The following is a 16,584-nucleotide window of genomic DNA, read 5'->3' as shown; positions in this document are numbered from 1 at the left end:
GCTTAAAAGCCTGCGTACCTGGGCAGGCCAGACACGCTGCCATTCGTGACGTGGTTGAGAGGCATTTGAACCCGCAGCCCCCAATCATAGCGATTCCACATGGCCTCGCAGGCCCCGACTGAGTCAAATGGGGAATTTCTGATATGCCTACGGATGCTCGCCACACTTTGCTGATGCGGGATCATCTTGGCTGAGTCCTTGCGGGACCGTTTTGTCTGCGGGCTGCAGGACAATGAAGACTCCCCTGACCCTCCAGGGAGCAATGGACATCACACTCTCCAGGTAAAGTGCCAAGTGCGGCCGCCAGGAACTTCAGGATGTAGCAGCCCTCACCATCGGACATCGGAATGACTGCTGGCCGGCCAGAACCGAAAGTGCACAGCCACAAGTGCCGCGGCCGTTGCTGTGACTAATCCAGGAGCAACCGCGGAGCCTCTCCCAACCCGGTATTCCAAGATGACGGCTGCCACAGTCGAACGGCATGCCATCTCCGGTAGCGTGGCTCTTGGAGATCATGTGGGAACACCGTCCTCCGGCAACCGACCAGGCACTATTCCGTGACCCCCCCCTCCCGTCCCAAGGGGCCGGACGTGCTATGTATATGGCCTAAAGACGGAAGACACTCAACTGCCACTATCAGGACCGCACCAATCCGGGTCACACTGCAAGTAAATGGCCGTCCCACAGCAATGGAGGTCGACACCGGGGCGGTGGTCTCGGTAATCAGCTGTCTGATGTTCGCCGCAATCTGGACTGGCCTCCAAATGTTGGAACTTCGGGACACGGGAACCAGGTTGGCTACTTACACCGACCGGGGAACCTTTGACCTTAGAGGTCACCACCCAGGTGCCCGTGGTGTACGAGGACCAATTGGCATGTTTACCATAGGTGGTGGTCCGCATCGACAGGACCAACTTGCTGGGCTGCAATCGGCTCCTCCTACGGCTTCTCACCAGGCTCGTCCAGCATCTCCCCCTGGTCCGGCGTCACCTACTCCTCAGGTGAGTCTGCATGTTCCTCCTCCACCTCCAGCTTGTCACCCCGCTGCTGTGCCAGGTTGTGGAGGGCACAGCAAACCACCATAAATGCGACACCCCCTGGGGGATGTACTGCAGTGCACCACCAGAGTGGCCCAAGCTTCGGAACCGCATTGCGAGCAATCCGATGTACCACTCAATGACAGCACAGGTGGCAACACGGACCTCGTTATATTGGGTCTCCACATGGGCTCCTGTCTCTGCACTGGTGTCATCAGCCAGGACCTCAGCGGGTACCCCTTATCCCCCAAGAGTCAACTCATCATCCTGGGGTGGTCCTCGAAGACCCGGGGATTTTCAGTGTCTCAGGATGTAGCTCCCTGGACAGCATGCACACACATATATGATCCGGAGGTGGTGGTCACCCACGAGTTGAACATTCAAGGAGGGGAACCCCTTCCTGTTAATGAAGGGCACTCCCTGATGACCCGGTGTGCACGGTGGCATGCATGCCATCAACTATCCGCTGAACCAGGGGCATCCCGGCGATGACGGGGAATCCTGCAGTCCGGGCATCTTGGTGGGCCTGGTCCAGCTCAAAGGTGATGTAGTCTGCTGCCGGGGTGTACAGGGCATCTGTGACCTCACGGATGTATTTGTGGGCTGCAGCTTGTGATATGCCGCCCAAGTCCCTGCTTGAGCCCTGGAAAGAATCGGTTGCATAAAAGTTTAGGACTGTGGTGACCTTCATGACCATTGGGAGCGAGTGTCTTCCTCCTCTATGGGGTGCCAAGTCCATGAGAACATGGCACAGGTGCTGCACTATCTCTTTGCTGAGACAGAGGGCCGGATTCTCCGTTTGGGAGATTATGTGCTGACGCCAGTGTAAGAACAGTGGTGTTTTACGCACAAAACAACGGTGCAAAATCTCCACCGATCCTGTCTGGTGGGGGGCTAGCAGGCAGGCAGCGTAGAGCCCCCGGCTTTAGCTGCGGATACGGCCAGAGAATGCATCATGCCGCTGGCCGCGCCTGGACCCGGCCTGCCAAATAGTGCTCCCCTTTGGCCTGGCTCCCCCCCCCCGGTTGTGGCGCCGCTGGACTTAGTCCGCAGCCGCCACGCTGGGTTACCGAAAACAATAGCACACGCGCCCCACGCAGTCAGGAAGTCGGCCCATCGGGGACGGAGCATCGGAGGAGGGACTCAGGTAACGTTCCAAGGCTGTCAATATGGCGTGCGGCGTACTCTGCGAGTATGCCATTTTAGAGGAGGCAGAGCATCGCAATGTGGCTTCTCCGGCTGATCGGCGAACGCGATTTTGGCGTCGGACACAGGAGAATCCCGCCGAGACTCTCCTGCGCCACATGCTATCCATCCATCACGCGGCATCTCCTCACCACTCGTCGTCAACGCCTGGGGAATTGCTGGAGGAATACGCGACCTTAGGGTACTCGCTCGAAACTGCAATTATAAGGACGTCACGGCCTCGCGGCACATGGAACTCGCCATCCGGGACACCTATGTGGCTGGAGTCCGGTCCAACTACGTCAGACAGCACTTGCTCAGAAAGGGCGCCCTCGACCTAGAAGAGACGGTAAAACTATCCACCCCCTTAGAAGTAGCGTTTCAGAGCCTCAATGCTTTCCCCTCCGACCACGCAGTTCCCTCGTGGACACCCGACCAGAGGGCGCCCCAGGCCTGTGCCGCGCGGCTGCCCGCCCAACCCGGGGGGCTGCCCTGCTATTTCTGCGGTCAGAACCAGCACCTCAGGCAGCGTTGCCCGGCTTGGAACACGACCTGTAGCGACTGTGGCAAGAAAGGACACTTTGCCAAAGTCTGCCTGGCCAGATCCAAATCTTCTAAATCACAGGCCCGACTTTCGGACTCACAGGCCCGCAGACCCCGCAGCGTGGCGGCGTGCCTGCCAGTACCGCCCCCTTCAGACGCGTCATCAGCCTCGTGCTGTCCGTGGGGGCAGCCACCTTTGACCCTACCCAACATGTGTGACTCATGGGGGCCGCCATCTTGGCTGCCATCTTCAATGCCGCCCGACACGTGCGACCGACGGGGGCCGCCATCTCCAACGCCGACACGTGCGACCGTGTTGGGACCGCCCCACCACTCCGACCACGCCGGCTACCCACAGCTCGGCGCTGTCACCCTCGACCAGTCACGGCCCAAGCACCTCAGGAACTCGATGATGACCGTCCAGGTCAATGGGCACGAAACGCCCTGCCTGTTTGACTCTGGGAGCATGGAGAGCTTCGTACATCCAGACACTGTTCTCTCCAAATTTCCCCCGCATTCCAAACAATCTCCCTCGCTTCCGGATCACATTCAGTGCAGATCCGGGGGTACTGTGTCGCGAACCTCACGATACAGGGTGCCGAGTACACCAATTTCAAACTATATGTCCTCCCCGACCTCTGCGCTCCTCTCCTGTTGGGATGGACTTCCAGTGCAACCTCAGGAGCCTGACCCTGAAGTTCGGTGGGCCCTTACCCCCTCTCACCGTATGTAGCCTCGCGACTCTTAAGGTCGCTCCTCCCCCCCCCACCTCTTCGCAAATCTCACCGCCGACTGTAAACCCGTCGCCACCAGGAGCAGGCGGTACAGTGCCCAGGACAGGACTTTTATCAAGTCCGAGGTCCAGCGGCTCTTGAGGGAGGGGGTCATCGAGGCCAGTAATAGCCCCTGGAGAGCTCAAGTGGTGGTCGTCAGGACCGGGGAAAAGAACCGGATTGTTGAACACTACAGCCAAACCATAAACCGGTACACACAACTCGATGTGTACCCGCTTCCCTGGATAGCGGACATGGTGAATCAGATTGCACACTACCGGGTGTTCTCCACGGTAGACCTGAAGTCCGCATACCACCAACTTCCAATCCGCCCGGAAGATCACCACTACACGGCATTTGAGGCAGACGGCTGCCTCTTCCACTTCCTCCGGGTCCCCTTCGGCGTCACCAACGGGGTCTCGGTTTTCCAAAGAACGATGGACCGAATGGTGGACCAGTACGGGCTGCGGGCCACATTTCCGTACTTGGACAACGTCACCACCTGAGGCCATGATCAGCAGGACCACGACGCCAACCGTCAGAAGTTTCTCCAAACCGCCCAAACCCTCAACCTCGCCTATAACAAGGAGAAATGCATTTTCCGCACAACCCGACTGGCCATCCTCGGCTATGTCGTGGAAAATGGAGTCCTAGGGCCCCGCCCCCTCCTGCGACTCCCCCTCCCCCACTGCCCCAAGGCCCTGAAAAGATGCCTCAGGTTCTTTTCGTATTATGCCCAGTGGGTCCCCAACTATGCGGACAAAACCCACCCACTTATCAAAGCCACCATCTAGGTTTTGCACTGAGTGCTGAATTTGGTGCTTTTTGAGTGCGATAGTGAGAGTTTGGTGACCGAGGGAGTATAAGGCTTCATTTTTATCTAAAGTTTAGTCTTTCTTTTATTTAGTTAATTAACTTAAAAGTTGCTGTTTGGTTTAGAAGAAGGTGAATTTTCAATCAGCTTTAAACAGGCTTCTACTTGTAGGCACTTGCAGCTGGAGCTTGTTAATTAGTTAATTGGATTAGGCCAGTTTTTCAGAGGCTAGATTCTCAGTATAAAAGTGATCCCCTACAGTGCAGACTTTGTTTGCACTGAGTGCTGAATTTGGTGCTTTTTGAGTGCGATAGTGAGAGTTTGGTGACCGAGGGAGTGCTGAATTTGGTGCTTTTTGAGTGCGATAGTGAGAGTTTGGTGACCGAGGGAGTTAGGTGAGGAGGGAGTAAGGTGCTCCTTTCATTTTGTTTCTGACATTTCCGCAAAGAGTGCGAAGAGAGCCAGGAGTTTACAGGAAGCGTAGCTGACTGGGAGCAGAGTCGGAGGGCGGAGATCTAGTAGTCCACACGGCACTATATTCTGTAAGGTAAGAGGGGATGGAGGCTAGGCCAGTTACATGCTCCTCCTGTAGGATGTGGGTGGTGAGGGATACCACCGGTGTCCCCACTGACTATATCTGCGAGAAGTGCACCCAACTTCAGCTCCTCAAAGACCGTGTTAGGGAACTGGAGCTGAAGCTGGATGAACTTCGGATCATCCGGGAGGCAGAGGGGGTGATTGAGAAGAGTTACAGGGAGGTAACCACACCCAAGGTACAGGACAAGAATAGCTGGGTTACAGTCAGGGGGAAAAAAAACAAACAGGCAGACAGTGCAGGGATCCCTCGTGGCCGTTCCCCTTCAAAACAAGTATACCGTTTTGGATGCTGTTGGGGGGGTTGACCTACCGGGGGAAGGCCCTAGCGGCCAGGTCTCTGGCATTGAGTCTGGCTCTGGGGCTCAGAAGGGAAGGGGGGAGAATAGAAAAGCAATAGTTGTAGGAGATTCAATGGTTAGGGGAATAGATAGGAGATTCTGTGGTCGCGAGCGAGACTCCCGGAAGGTATGTTGCCTCCCGGGTGCCAGGGCCAGGGATGTCTCGGATCGTGTCTTCAGGATCCTTAAGGGGGAGGGTGAGCAGCCAGAAGTCGTGGTGCACATTGGTACCAACGACATAGGTAGGAAAAGGGGCGTGGAGGTAATAAACAAGTTTAGGGAGTTAGGCTGGAAGTTGAAAGCCAGGACAGACAGAGTTGTCATCTCTGGTTTTTTGCCGGTGCCACGTGATAGCGAGGCTAGGAATAGGGAGAGAGTGCAGTTGAACACGTGGCTGCAGGAATGGTGTAGGAGGGAGGGCTTCAGGTATTTGGATAATTGGAGCGCATTCTGGGGAAGGTGGGACCTGTACAAGCAGGACGGGTTGCATCTGAACCAGAGGGGCACAAATATCCTGGGAGGGAGGTTTTCTAGTACTCTTCGGGAGGGTTTAAACTAATTTGGCAGGGGAATGGGAACCGGATTTGTAGTCCAGCAACTAAGGTAGCCGATATTCAGGACGCCAAAGCATATAATGAGGCAGTGGGGAAGGGAACACTGACAAAGGAGAGTACTTGCAGGCACGGAGATGGGTTGAAGTGTGTATACTTCAACGCAAGAAGCATCAGGAATAAGGTGGGTGAACTTAAGGCATGGATTGGTACTTGGGACTACGATGTGGTGGGCATCACGGAAACTTGGATAGAAGAGGGGCAGAAATGGTTGATGGAGGTTCCTGGTTATAGATGTTTCAATAAGATTAGGGAGGGTGGTAAAAGAGGTGGGGGGGGGGTGGCATTATTAATTAGAGATAGTATAACAGCTGCAGAAAGGCAGTTCGAGGAGTATCACCCTATTGAGGTAGTATGGGTTGAAGTCAGAAATAGGAAAGGAGCAGTCACCTTGTTAGGAGTTTTCTATAGGCCCCCCAATAGTAACAGAGATGTGGAGGAACAGATTGGGAAACAGATTTTGGAAAGGTGCAGAAGTCATAGGGTAGTAGTCATGGGCGACTTTAACTTCCCAAATATTGAGTGGAAACTCTTTAGATCAAATAGTTTGGATGGGGTGGTGTTTGTGCAGTGTGTCCAGGAAGCTTTTCTAACACAGTATGTAGATTGTCCGACCAGAGGAGGGGCAATATTGGATTTAGTACTGGGTAATGAACCAGGGCAAGTGATAGATTTGTTAGTGGGGGAGCATTTTGGAGATAGTGACCACAATTCTGTGACTTTCACTTTAGTAATGGAGAGGGATAGGTATGTGCAACAGGGCAAGGTTTACAATTGGGGGAAGGGTAAATACGATGTTGTCAGACAAGAATTGAAGTGCATAAGTTGGGAACATAGGCTGGCAGGGAAGGACACAAGTGAAATGTGGACCTTGTTCAAGGAACAGGTGCTACGTGTCCTTGATATGTATGTCCCTGTCAGGCAGGGAAGAGATGGTCGAGTGAGGGAACCATGGTTGACAAGAGAGGTTGAATGTCTTGTTAAGAGGAAAAAGGAGACTTACGTAAGGCTGAGGAAACAAGGTTCAGACAGGGCATTGGAGGGATACAAGATAGCCAGGAGGGAACTGAAGAAAGGGATTAGGAGAGCTAAGAGGGCATGAACAATCTTTGGCGGGTAGGATCAAGGAAAACCCCAAGGCCTTTTACACATATGTGAGAAATATGAGAATGACTAGAGCGAGGGTAGGTCCGATCAAGGACAGTAGCGGGAGATTGTGTATTGAGTCTGAAGAGATAGGAGAGGTCTTGAATGAGTACTTTTCTTCTGTATTTACAAATGAGAGGGGCGATATTGTTGGAGAGGACAGTGTGAAACAGATTGGTAAGCTCGAGGAAATACTTGTTAGGAAGGAAGATGTGTTGGGCATTTTGAAAAACTTGAGGATAGACAAGTCCCCCGGGCCTGACGGGATATATCCAAGGATTCTATGGGAAGCAAGAGATGAAATTGCAGAGCCGTTGGCAATGATCTTTTCGTCCTCACTGTCAACAGGGGTGGTACCAGGGGATTGGAGAGTGGCGAATGTCGTGCCCCTGTTCAAAAAAGGAACTAGGGATAACCCTGGGAATTACAGGCCAGTTAGTCTTACTTCGGTGGTAGGCAAAGTAATGGAAAGGGTACTGAAGGATAGGATTTCTGAGCATCTGGAAAGACACTGCTTGATTAGGGATAGTCAGCATGGATTTGTGAGGGGTAGGTCTTGCCTTACAAGTCTTATTGAATTCTTTGAGGAGGTGACCAAGCATGTGGATGAAGGTAAAGCAGTGGATGTAGTGTACATGGATTTTAGTAAGGCATTTGATAAAGTTCCCCATGGTAGGCTTATGCAGAAAGTAAGGAGGCATGGGATAGTGGGAAATTTGGCCAGTTGGATAACGAACTGGCTAACCGATAGAAGTCAGAGAGTGGTGGTGGATGGCAAATATTCAGCCTGGATCCCAGTTACCAGTGGTGTACCGCAGCGATCAGTTCTGGGTCCTCTGCTGTTTGTGATTTTCATTAATGACTTGGATGAGGGAGTTGAAGGGTGGGTCAGTAAATTTGCAGACGATACGAAGATTGGTGGAGTTGTGGATAGTAAGGAGGGATGTTGTCGGCTGCAAAGAGACATAGATAGGATGCAGAGCTGGGCTGAGAAGTGGCAGATGGAGTTTAACCCTGGTGTGAGGTTGTCCATTTTGGAAGGACAAATATGAATGCGGAATACAGGGTTAACGGTAGAGTTCTTGGCAATGTGGAGGAGCAGAGAGATCTTGGGGCCTATGTTCATACATCTTTGAAAGTTGCCACTCAAGTGGATAGAGCTGTGAAGAAGGCCTATGGTGTGCTCGCGTTCATTAACAGAGGGATTGAATTTAAGAGCCGTGAGGTGATGATGCAGCTGTACAAAACTTTGGTAAGGCCACATTTGGAGTACTGTGTACAGTTCTGGTCGCCTCATTTTAGGAAGGATGTGGAAGCTCTGGAAAAGGTGCAAAGAAGATTTACCAGGATGTTGCCTGGAATGGAGAGTAGGTCTTACGAGGAAAGGTTGAGGGTGCTAGGCCTTTTCTCATTAGAGCGGAGAAGGATGAGGGGCGACTTGATAGAGGTTTATAAGATGATCAGGGGAATAGATAGAGTAGACAGTCAGAGACTTTTTCCCCGGGTGGAACAAACCATTACAAGGGGACATAAATTTAAGGTGAAAGGTGGAAGATATAGGAGGGATATCAGAGGTAGGTTCTTTACCCAGAGAGTAGTGGGGGCATGGAATGCACTGCCTGTGGAAGTAGTTGAGTCGGAAACATTAGGGACCTTCAAGCAGCTATTGGATAGGTACATGGATTACGGTAAAATGATATAGTGTAGATTTATTTGTTCTTAAGGGCAGCATGGTAGCATTGTGGATAGCACAATTGCTTCACAGCTCCATGGTCCCAGGTTCGATTCCGGCTTGGGTCATTGTCTGTGCGGAGTCTGCACGTCCTCCCCGTGTCTGCGTGGGTTTCCTCCGGGTGCTCCGGTTTCCTCCCACAGTCCAAAGATGTGCGGGTTAGGTGAATTGGCCAATGATAAATTGCCCTTAATGTCCAAATTGCCCTTGGTGTTGGGTGGAGGTGTTGAGTTTGGGTAGGGTGCTCTTTCCAAGAGCCGGTGCAGACTCAAAGGGCCGAATGGCCTCCTTCTGCACTGTAAATTCAATGATAATCTATGATTAATCTAGGACAAAAGTTCGGCACAACATCGTGGGCCGAAGGGCCTGTTCTGTGCTGTATTTTCTATGTTCTATGTTTTGTTCCCCCTGACGACTGAGGCCCTCAAGGCCTTCAGCCGCATCAAGGCAGATATTACCAAAGCCACGATGCATGCGGTGGACGAGTCCATCCCCTTCCAGGTGGAGAGCGACGCGTCAGAGGTCGCCTTTGCCGCTACCTAACCAGGCAGGCAGGCCCGTAGCCTTTTTTTCCCGTACCCTCAACGCCTCCGAGATTCAACACTCCTCAGTCGAAAAAGAAGCTCAAACCATTGTGGAAGCTGTGCGGCATTGGAGGCACTACCTGGCCGGTAGGAGGTTCACCCTCGTCCCCGACCAACGGTCGGTAGCCTTCATGTTCAACAATACACAGCGGGGCAAGATCAAAAATGATAAAATCTTGAGGTGGAGGATCGAACTCTCCACCTATAATTACGATATAGTGTATCGTCCTGGGAAGCTCAATGAGCCCCCAGATGCCCTGTTCCGTGCGGCACATGTGCCAGCGCGCAAGATGACCGACTCCGGGCCATACAGAATGACCTCTGTCACCCGGGGATCACCCGGCTTCTCCACTTCATCAAGGCCGGCAACCTGCACCGAGGAGGTCAGGGCCATGACCAGGGACTGCCAAATCTGCGGGGAGTGTATGCTGCACTTCTTTCGACCAGATAAGGCCCACCTGGTGAAGGCATCCCGGCCCTTTGAGCGCCTCAGCATCGATTTTAAAGGGCCCCTCCCCTCCACTGACCGCAACACGTATTTTCTTAATGTTGTTGACGAGTACTCCCGTTTCCCCTTTGCAATCCCTTGCCCCGACATGACCGCGGCCACTGTCCTTAAGGCCCTGCATAGTATCTTCACCCTTTTTGGTTTCCCCACTTACGTCCACAGTGACCGGGGCTCCTCGTTTATAAGCGACGAACTGCGTCAGTAACTGCTCGGTAAGGGCATCGCCTCGAGCAGGACTACCAGTTACAACCCCCGGGGAAACGGACAGGTGGAGAGGGAGAACGCGACGGTATGGAAGGCCGTCCTCTTGACCCTACGGTCTAGGAGTCTCCCAGATTCCCGCTGGCAGGATGTCCTCCCCGACGTGCTCCACTCCATTAGCTCACTGCTTTGCACAGCGACGAACGAGACCCCTCATGACCACCTATTTGTTTCCCCCAGGAAATCCACCTCCGGGGTCTCGCTTCCGTCCTGGCTGACGACCGGGGCCTGTCCTCCTCCGAAAGCACGTCAGGCGCCATAAGTCTGACCCCCTGGTCGAGAGGGTCCAGCTCATTCAGGCCAACCCCCAGTATGCCTACGTGGCGCACCACGACGGCCGACAAGATACAGTCTCCCTCCGGGACCTGGCACGCGCCGGTTCCCCTGTGACCATCACCTATCCACCCTACACCGAACACCGCCCCCGCCCCTACATGGCCTACACCCCCCTCCACGTTTGATTGAAATGCGATGCAATAATCAATGTCTGAGATATAGGGGGCGGGATTCTCCAAGCCCGCGCCGGGTCAGAGAATCCCCGGGTGGGCCACGTGAATCCCGCCACGCCGCTTCGACGCCGGGACGCGATCCTCCGGAGAGCGGAGAATTTGCGCCATTGGCGTCGCCGCGGTCGGTGCGGCGCCAGTTGGGGGCTGCTCTACACGGTCCCGCCCAGCGATTCTCGGCCCAGGATGGAGCCGTACGAAAAAACCCGAGGCCCGCCGGCCTGGTCTTACCCAGCGGGACCTCGGCGTGAATGGATCCGGGGCCGGCCTGGTAGGGGGGGGGTGGGGAGTGGGGGGGGGCTCTGCTGTGGCCTGGCCCGCGATTGGGGCCAACCGATCGGCAGGCTGGCCTCTTGGGCTGTGGGCCTCTTTTGTTCACCGTCGAGAAACGCGACGGGGTTTACGACGGCGTCAAGACTTAGCCTCAGGATCAGAAAATCCCGCCCAACATGTGAATTCACAAGAAGCCACTTGAGAATATTTTGTTTATTAAACGGTCAACAGTACCTTTATACAAACAGATGAAAACCAACTACTTAACAGTCCAGAAATCACACTAACCACTAATCAACACGGAAAAGGCACCGTGCCATACACTCACAAGTACCTTCCCATTACAGAATATTGGTACAAACACAAAGCCAGAACAGTTCATTATACAAAGAAAACCAAACACCCCTCTCAGGCCCTCAACAAAATGGAGGATCCATGCTGTACGGTCATTTTACGTATTACTCAGGGCAGCACGGTAGTGCAGCGGTTAGCACTGCTGCCTCATGCCGCCAGGATCCCAGGTTCGATCCCGGCTCTGGGTCACTGTCCATGTGGAGTTTGCACATTCTCCCCGTGTTTGCGTGGGTTTCGCCTCCACAACCTAAAAGATGTCAGGGTAGGTGGATTGGCCATGCTAAATTGTCCCTTTATTGGAGAAAACAAATTAGGTACTCTAAATTTTGAAAAAAATTAATTTTACGTATTAGTCTCTGTCCATGAGCCTCCGTTGTAGAGGCCTTCTTATACAGCCTAAGTTCATCGGAACCAAAGCTTGGTTTCCCATGTTCGACTAGCATTCAAGGTGCAGTAAAACAGCCTCGACATCCAGCATATTTGACTCGCAGCACTCACCACACTCACAATAAAATCACCTGCAATCTGCAAAAGCATTTCTTCAACACCTTTCTCAAGTTGTTCATTCGGGTCAATCTGCCTCACTCCTGCTCGCTCCTGCAGCTCTCTGCAGCAGATTCCCCAGCAGTGGAAAATCGCACCAACCCAATCCAGAGCACGCCAGAAGCTCCCCTTCCCCTTCTCCAGCCCAAGCAGCAGGTCTTCTTACCATCCTCCCTTTCCTTACTACAGGCTATAGAAAAAGAAGGAAACAGCAGTTGCAGCAGCATCCAGGCATTGCAGCTACAAGCAGCAGCAAGCAGCAAGCACAACCTGCAGCACCACTACAGAGCTGCTCTCACAACTAACAAGGCTATTCCTTATTAGCAATAACTTCACATGTGAAGCTTGAGGCTACCCACAGTCAAAGGAAGTTAAAGTGACGGTCAGCATATAACCACGATCAAGGCTCTGTCCTGGAGGTTTTTGGTAGGACAGACAGACAGACAGCAGCTGTTGTTGCCCGTGTTATGAGAAACAGCCCCCCCACCCTTGCTCAGGCCCAGGGGCGACCCCTGACCTGGAGGGCTTCAGGCCACCCGACCAAGCCTGACCCCCCCCCCCCCACCACCACCACCACCACCCCGAGCACTGGGGCAGCAGTGCCCTGGAGCTGCATGCCGGAAAATGGAAATGGCAACTCGCCTCCTCAGTTCCTCTCAGCAGCCATTGCTTCACATTTTTAAAAAGGACCACTAAACGATGCCCATGTGATTTCTCACTGGGGAGCTGGTTAATTCCTGGGAGGTGTTACATTCGACTTCAATCTTGCTAATGAGATGGAAATGAATGTAATTGGGGTGAATGATATGTTCGTCATATTTTGGTGAGATCCAGAACTCACCATCGGGAGCGAGCCGGTTAGATAGCATACTGATATGTGTCCGGCACAAATCTCGATTTTAACCTTTCCCGCTATTGAACTGGCGTGCCCAGATCTGCGCCGGGCGCAACGCGGTGATTAAATCACTCCCTTAGTTTCCCCAGGCCCTTCCTGGCTGAAGAAAGATAGAAAGAACTTTCTTGATTTCAGGACATCCCATAGGGTCTCCACAGCCGATGACATATGTTTGAGGTACAGTCACTGTTGTAATGTAGGCAACATGGTAACCAAGTTTTTTACACCAAGGTTTCACCAAGTAGATAATGACCAAATTACCTATTATAGTGAGATAGGTTGAGGCATAAATATTGGTCAAGACAGATCGGGGAGAGCTCCACTCCTCTTCTTCGAAATAGTGCCATTGTATCCTTTATGTCCAATGGTTTGACATCTCATCTGAAAGGTGGAATCTCGTACTTTGCAGCACTCCCTTGGTGCGGGACTGGACTGTCAAACTGAACTTTGAGCTCAAGACCCTAGAGTGGAACTTGACCCTATAATCTTTTGACCCAGAAGCAAGGATGCTACCGCTGGGCCACAGCTGATAGCTATAGATAATTTCATGTCCTATAGAACAGCATCATTTTCCCACGCTATGGGTGATTTGATGTGATGGTGGCAAAGTGACCAATGGATTTATGAAATTGTGTTTGACCATTCTGTTAAGAATTTTTTTGACAATACAACTAGTGGGCCTATTGATGGGGGAACCAATGGATATAGTGTATTTGGGTTTTCAAAAAGCAGTCACAAAGAGACTAGAGTATAAGAGATTAGAAAACTTACGACAATTATATAGGGTATTAGTGAGGCCTACCTGGAGTACTTTTGTGCTCCTTATGTTCTTAACAACAAAGGCGGAGAAAGTAAACAACATTTCCATTTGTTGAACACCTTTCTCACACCTCAGGATAGGTAATGAGAAACGGCTTGACAAGCACTTAACATTGTCTGCTTCAACCTTTTGCATGCTTCTCTGATTTATCAGTATCGCTATGGTCACTTTTACTCTGACTTTTCTTCATTTGTTCCTTCCAAGCTTCATCATAGAATTTACAGTGCAGAAGGAGGCCATTCGGCCCATCGAGTCTGCACCGGCTCTTGGAAAGAGCACCCCACCCAAGGTCAACACCTCCACCCTATCCCCATAACCCAGTAACCCCACCCAACTCTTTACTTCATACTCTTTACTTCACTTCAATCAAGACTCATTGTGCAATCTTCTAGCCTTGCTCATAGTTGCGGTGTTCGTTGAATATTGAGGAGCATTTTCCCCTCCACCTTTCTATCCTTGCTCTTACCACCTATGTTCTAAATCTTTCTATCAACTAACCACCACTTGATTTACCTATTCAGCTCTCCAACTTCTGCTAGACTTGGTAAGACCCAGCATCATTCAATCGCAACCCTTCTGCTTAGGTTCAGATCAAGAATAATATTCAAACAGAAAATGAAAAATATATACTGAGGTGCTTTTGTTGCTCTGTGGTTCTGATTACTTCCCTTTCTGCTAAAACAGTATTACAACCTCAATGGGAAGATGCCGCACGTAACATATGAGTACACGATCCCACGGCCACCCGTGCTCAAGCCTGCGCCTCCTGTTGAGAGTCCGTTCTACTTCAGCGTCCCTGAAACGAAGTATGAAGACAGTGTCACCAACTGGCATCGAATCAAACTCCACCCAGGCCCTATTGGTGAGACATTGCTTCCTAATGATGCAGCCATCCAAAGTGTTTACAGCAGCCATAACGAGATTGCAGGGTCAGGCTATAACAATGGTGCCAGCTTCACCTCTGACCTGGAGTTGGGGGATGGGAATGTCACTCTTGACAAATCAGATGATAGGACTGGGAGCTCTGTCCTTCAAATAATCTCCCTGACAGTTCTGCGTTTTACAAGTCTCATGAAGCCATGTGAACCGAGACGTTCAGGAACGAAGGTTCAAAATCAGGCTGCAAACTTCTGCAATTTGATATTTGTTTATCATTGTGTGTGAAAAACTTGCTCCTCTAAACCTTTCCTGTGTTTCCCTGAATTCTAGAATTAACCTCTTATGTTAACCTTCTGATTCAGAGGCGTGAGTGTTATCACTGAGAATTGGGTAGTAGGGCTCTGAACATTAAGACTAGGAGGAGGGCATTCAGCTTCTCAAGCCTGTTCAACCAGATCATGGTTAATCTGCACCCCAACTCCAATCACCTGTCTTTTCTCCGTATTCCTGAGTACATTTACCCAGAAAAGATCTAGTGATCTTGTTGTTGAAATTTTTACTTTCTCATAATTTCACCCATTCCCACATTCTGTTACCTACCAGCTGTCCTTCCAAGGGAAACCATCACCTTCTATCATTCCCATTGTTTCCTGTCCACTATTCTAATCCACTCATGGATTGAATATTGTGAGCAGTTTTGGGCCCCATATCTAATGAAGGATGTGCTGGCCTTGGAGGGGGTCCAGAGGAGGTTCAGAAGAATGATCCCGGGAATGAAGGGCTTGTCAACCCCCCCCCCCAGTACTTTTAATTTTCTTTCACAAGTTATGGGCATCACTGGCTAGGCCAGCTTGTCCTTGAGAAAGTGAGCTGCCTTCTTGAACTGCAGCAGTCCATGTGGTGTAAGTACACACACGGTGTCGTTAGGGAGGGAGTTACAGGATTTTGACCCAAGAGACAATGAAAGAACGGAGATTTAGTTCCTTCTACCCCAGCATTGCCTTGTGGAGATCGCGACAGAGTCCATTCGACTTCTTCACAACAAAACATCAACTCTGTTTTTCTTTCCACAGATGCGGCCAGATCTGTTGAGTTCTACCAGCATTTTCTGTTTTCATTTGATCTCTAAACCTTCTGATTCAGAGGCGCGGGTCTTATCACTGAGTCATGGCTGACATATAAGTGGAAATTTATTTTTAATCGAATTGGAACACTACAAATAGATGTTAGTGTCCACCCGCTGCACCTCTGGAATATTGCCTGAATTCACCACTGTCTCAGCTCATCTGCAGCTGAAACCCTCGTTCATGCCTTTGTCACCTCCTAGATTTGACTATTCCAATGCACTCCTGGCTGCATGACCTCCCATATTCTATCCTCTGTAAACTTGATGTCATCCAAAACCTATTCTCCTATTACCCCTGTGCTTGTTGACCTGCATTATCTCCCAGTCAAGCAATGTCTTGTTTTAAAATTCTAATCCTTGTTTTCAAACCCCTCCATGACCATACCCCTCCCTGTTTCTACAATCTTCCCCTGACCTATAATACTCTGAGATATCTGCTGCGTAAATTCTGGCCGAGTGTGCATCCCTGATTTTAATTTCTCCACCAGTATGGCAGTGTCTTCAGTTACCTAGGCCCCAAGCACTGCTCCACCATATCTAGCATTGGTCCTTTCATGCACTCCTTAAAACCTACATCCTTGCCCAAGCTTTTGGTCACCTGCTTAGCATCTCCCCTGGTGGCTCGGTGTCAAGCTTTGTTTTATAAAGTAGAGGCGTTTTATATGTTATTGCTAAAAGAAAATTGGGCATCTGGTGGAAAATATAGGAGCAGCCAGATGATGGGAAGAATGGAAAACAGAAGTGGGCCTGGATGTGAGCAGGCAAAGAATCAAGGCCAGGCAGGGGCTGGTTAGGGGCGAGTGCAAGTTTCCAGTTCAAGTGGGTTGTATCTGTTGAGGTGGCTATGCAATTGGCTGGTGCAGTTGGAGTTGGCAAGCTGTGCATGCTATGTGGCTGTCTTCTGTGTGTGAGCAATGTTTAATAATGTGGCCAGGTTGTACAGTCTGGGAAGGTTGAGAGATGGTTCTCCTCAGAAGAGGGATTAAAATGTATTGAATTTGCCAGTCACTGAAGCTTGTCACATATAGTGCAATTGTAGGGGTTGCATGTATGTATAAC

The 16,584-nt window shown here is 51.1% G+C and overlaps 1 protein-coding gene across 2 annotated transcripts in view; it reads left to right on the top strand.

The window, feature by feature from the left end:
* Positions 1-16,584, top strand: part of LOC140426623 (ADAMTS-like protein 2) — a 271,271-nt gene that overhangs the window by 74,658 nt on the left and 180,029 nt on the right. For both annotated transcript variants that reach the window (XM_072511624.1, XM_072511625.1), the window contains one exon: positions 14,205-14,382. In XM_072511624.1, coding sequence (XP_072367725.1) covers positions 14,205-14,382 — 178 coding nt within the window. The remainder of the gene's footprint in view (positions 1-14,204; positions 14,383-16,584) is intronic.

The sequence above is a fragment of the Scyliorhinus torazame genome, chromosome 7, assembly GCF_047496885.1.
Source record: "Scyliorhinus torazame isolate Kashiwa2021f chromosome 7, sScyTor2.1, whole genome shotgun sequence".
NCBI lineage: Eukaryota > Metazoa > Chordata > Chondrichthyes > Carcharhiniformes > Scyliorhinidae > Scyliorhinus > Scyliorhinus torazame.
Note: the sequence above shows the minus strand (reverse complement) of the source record. Positions and strands in the feature narration are given on the sequence as shown.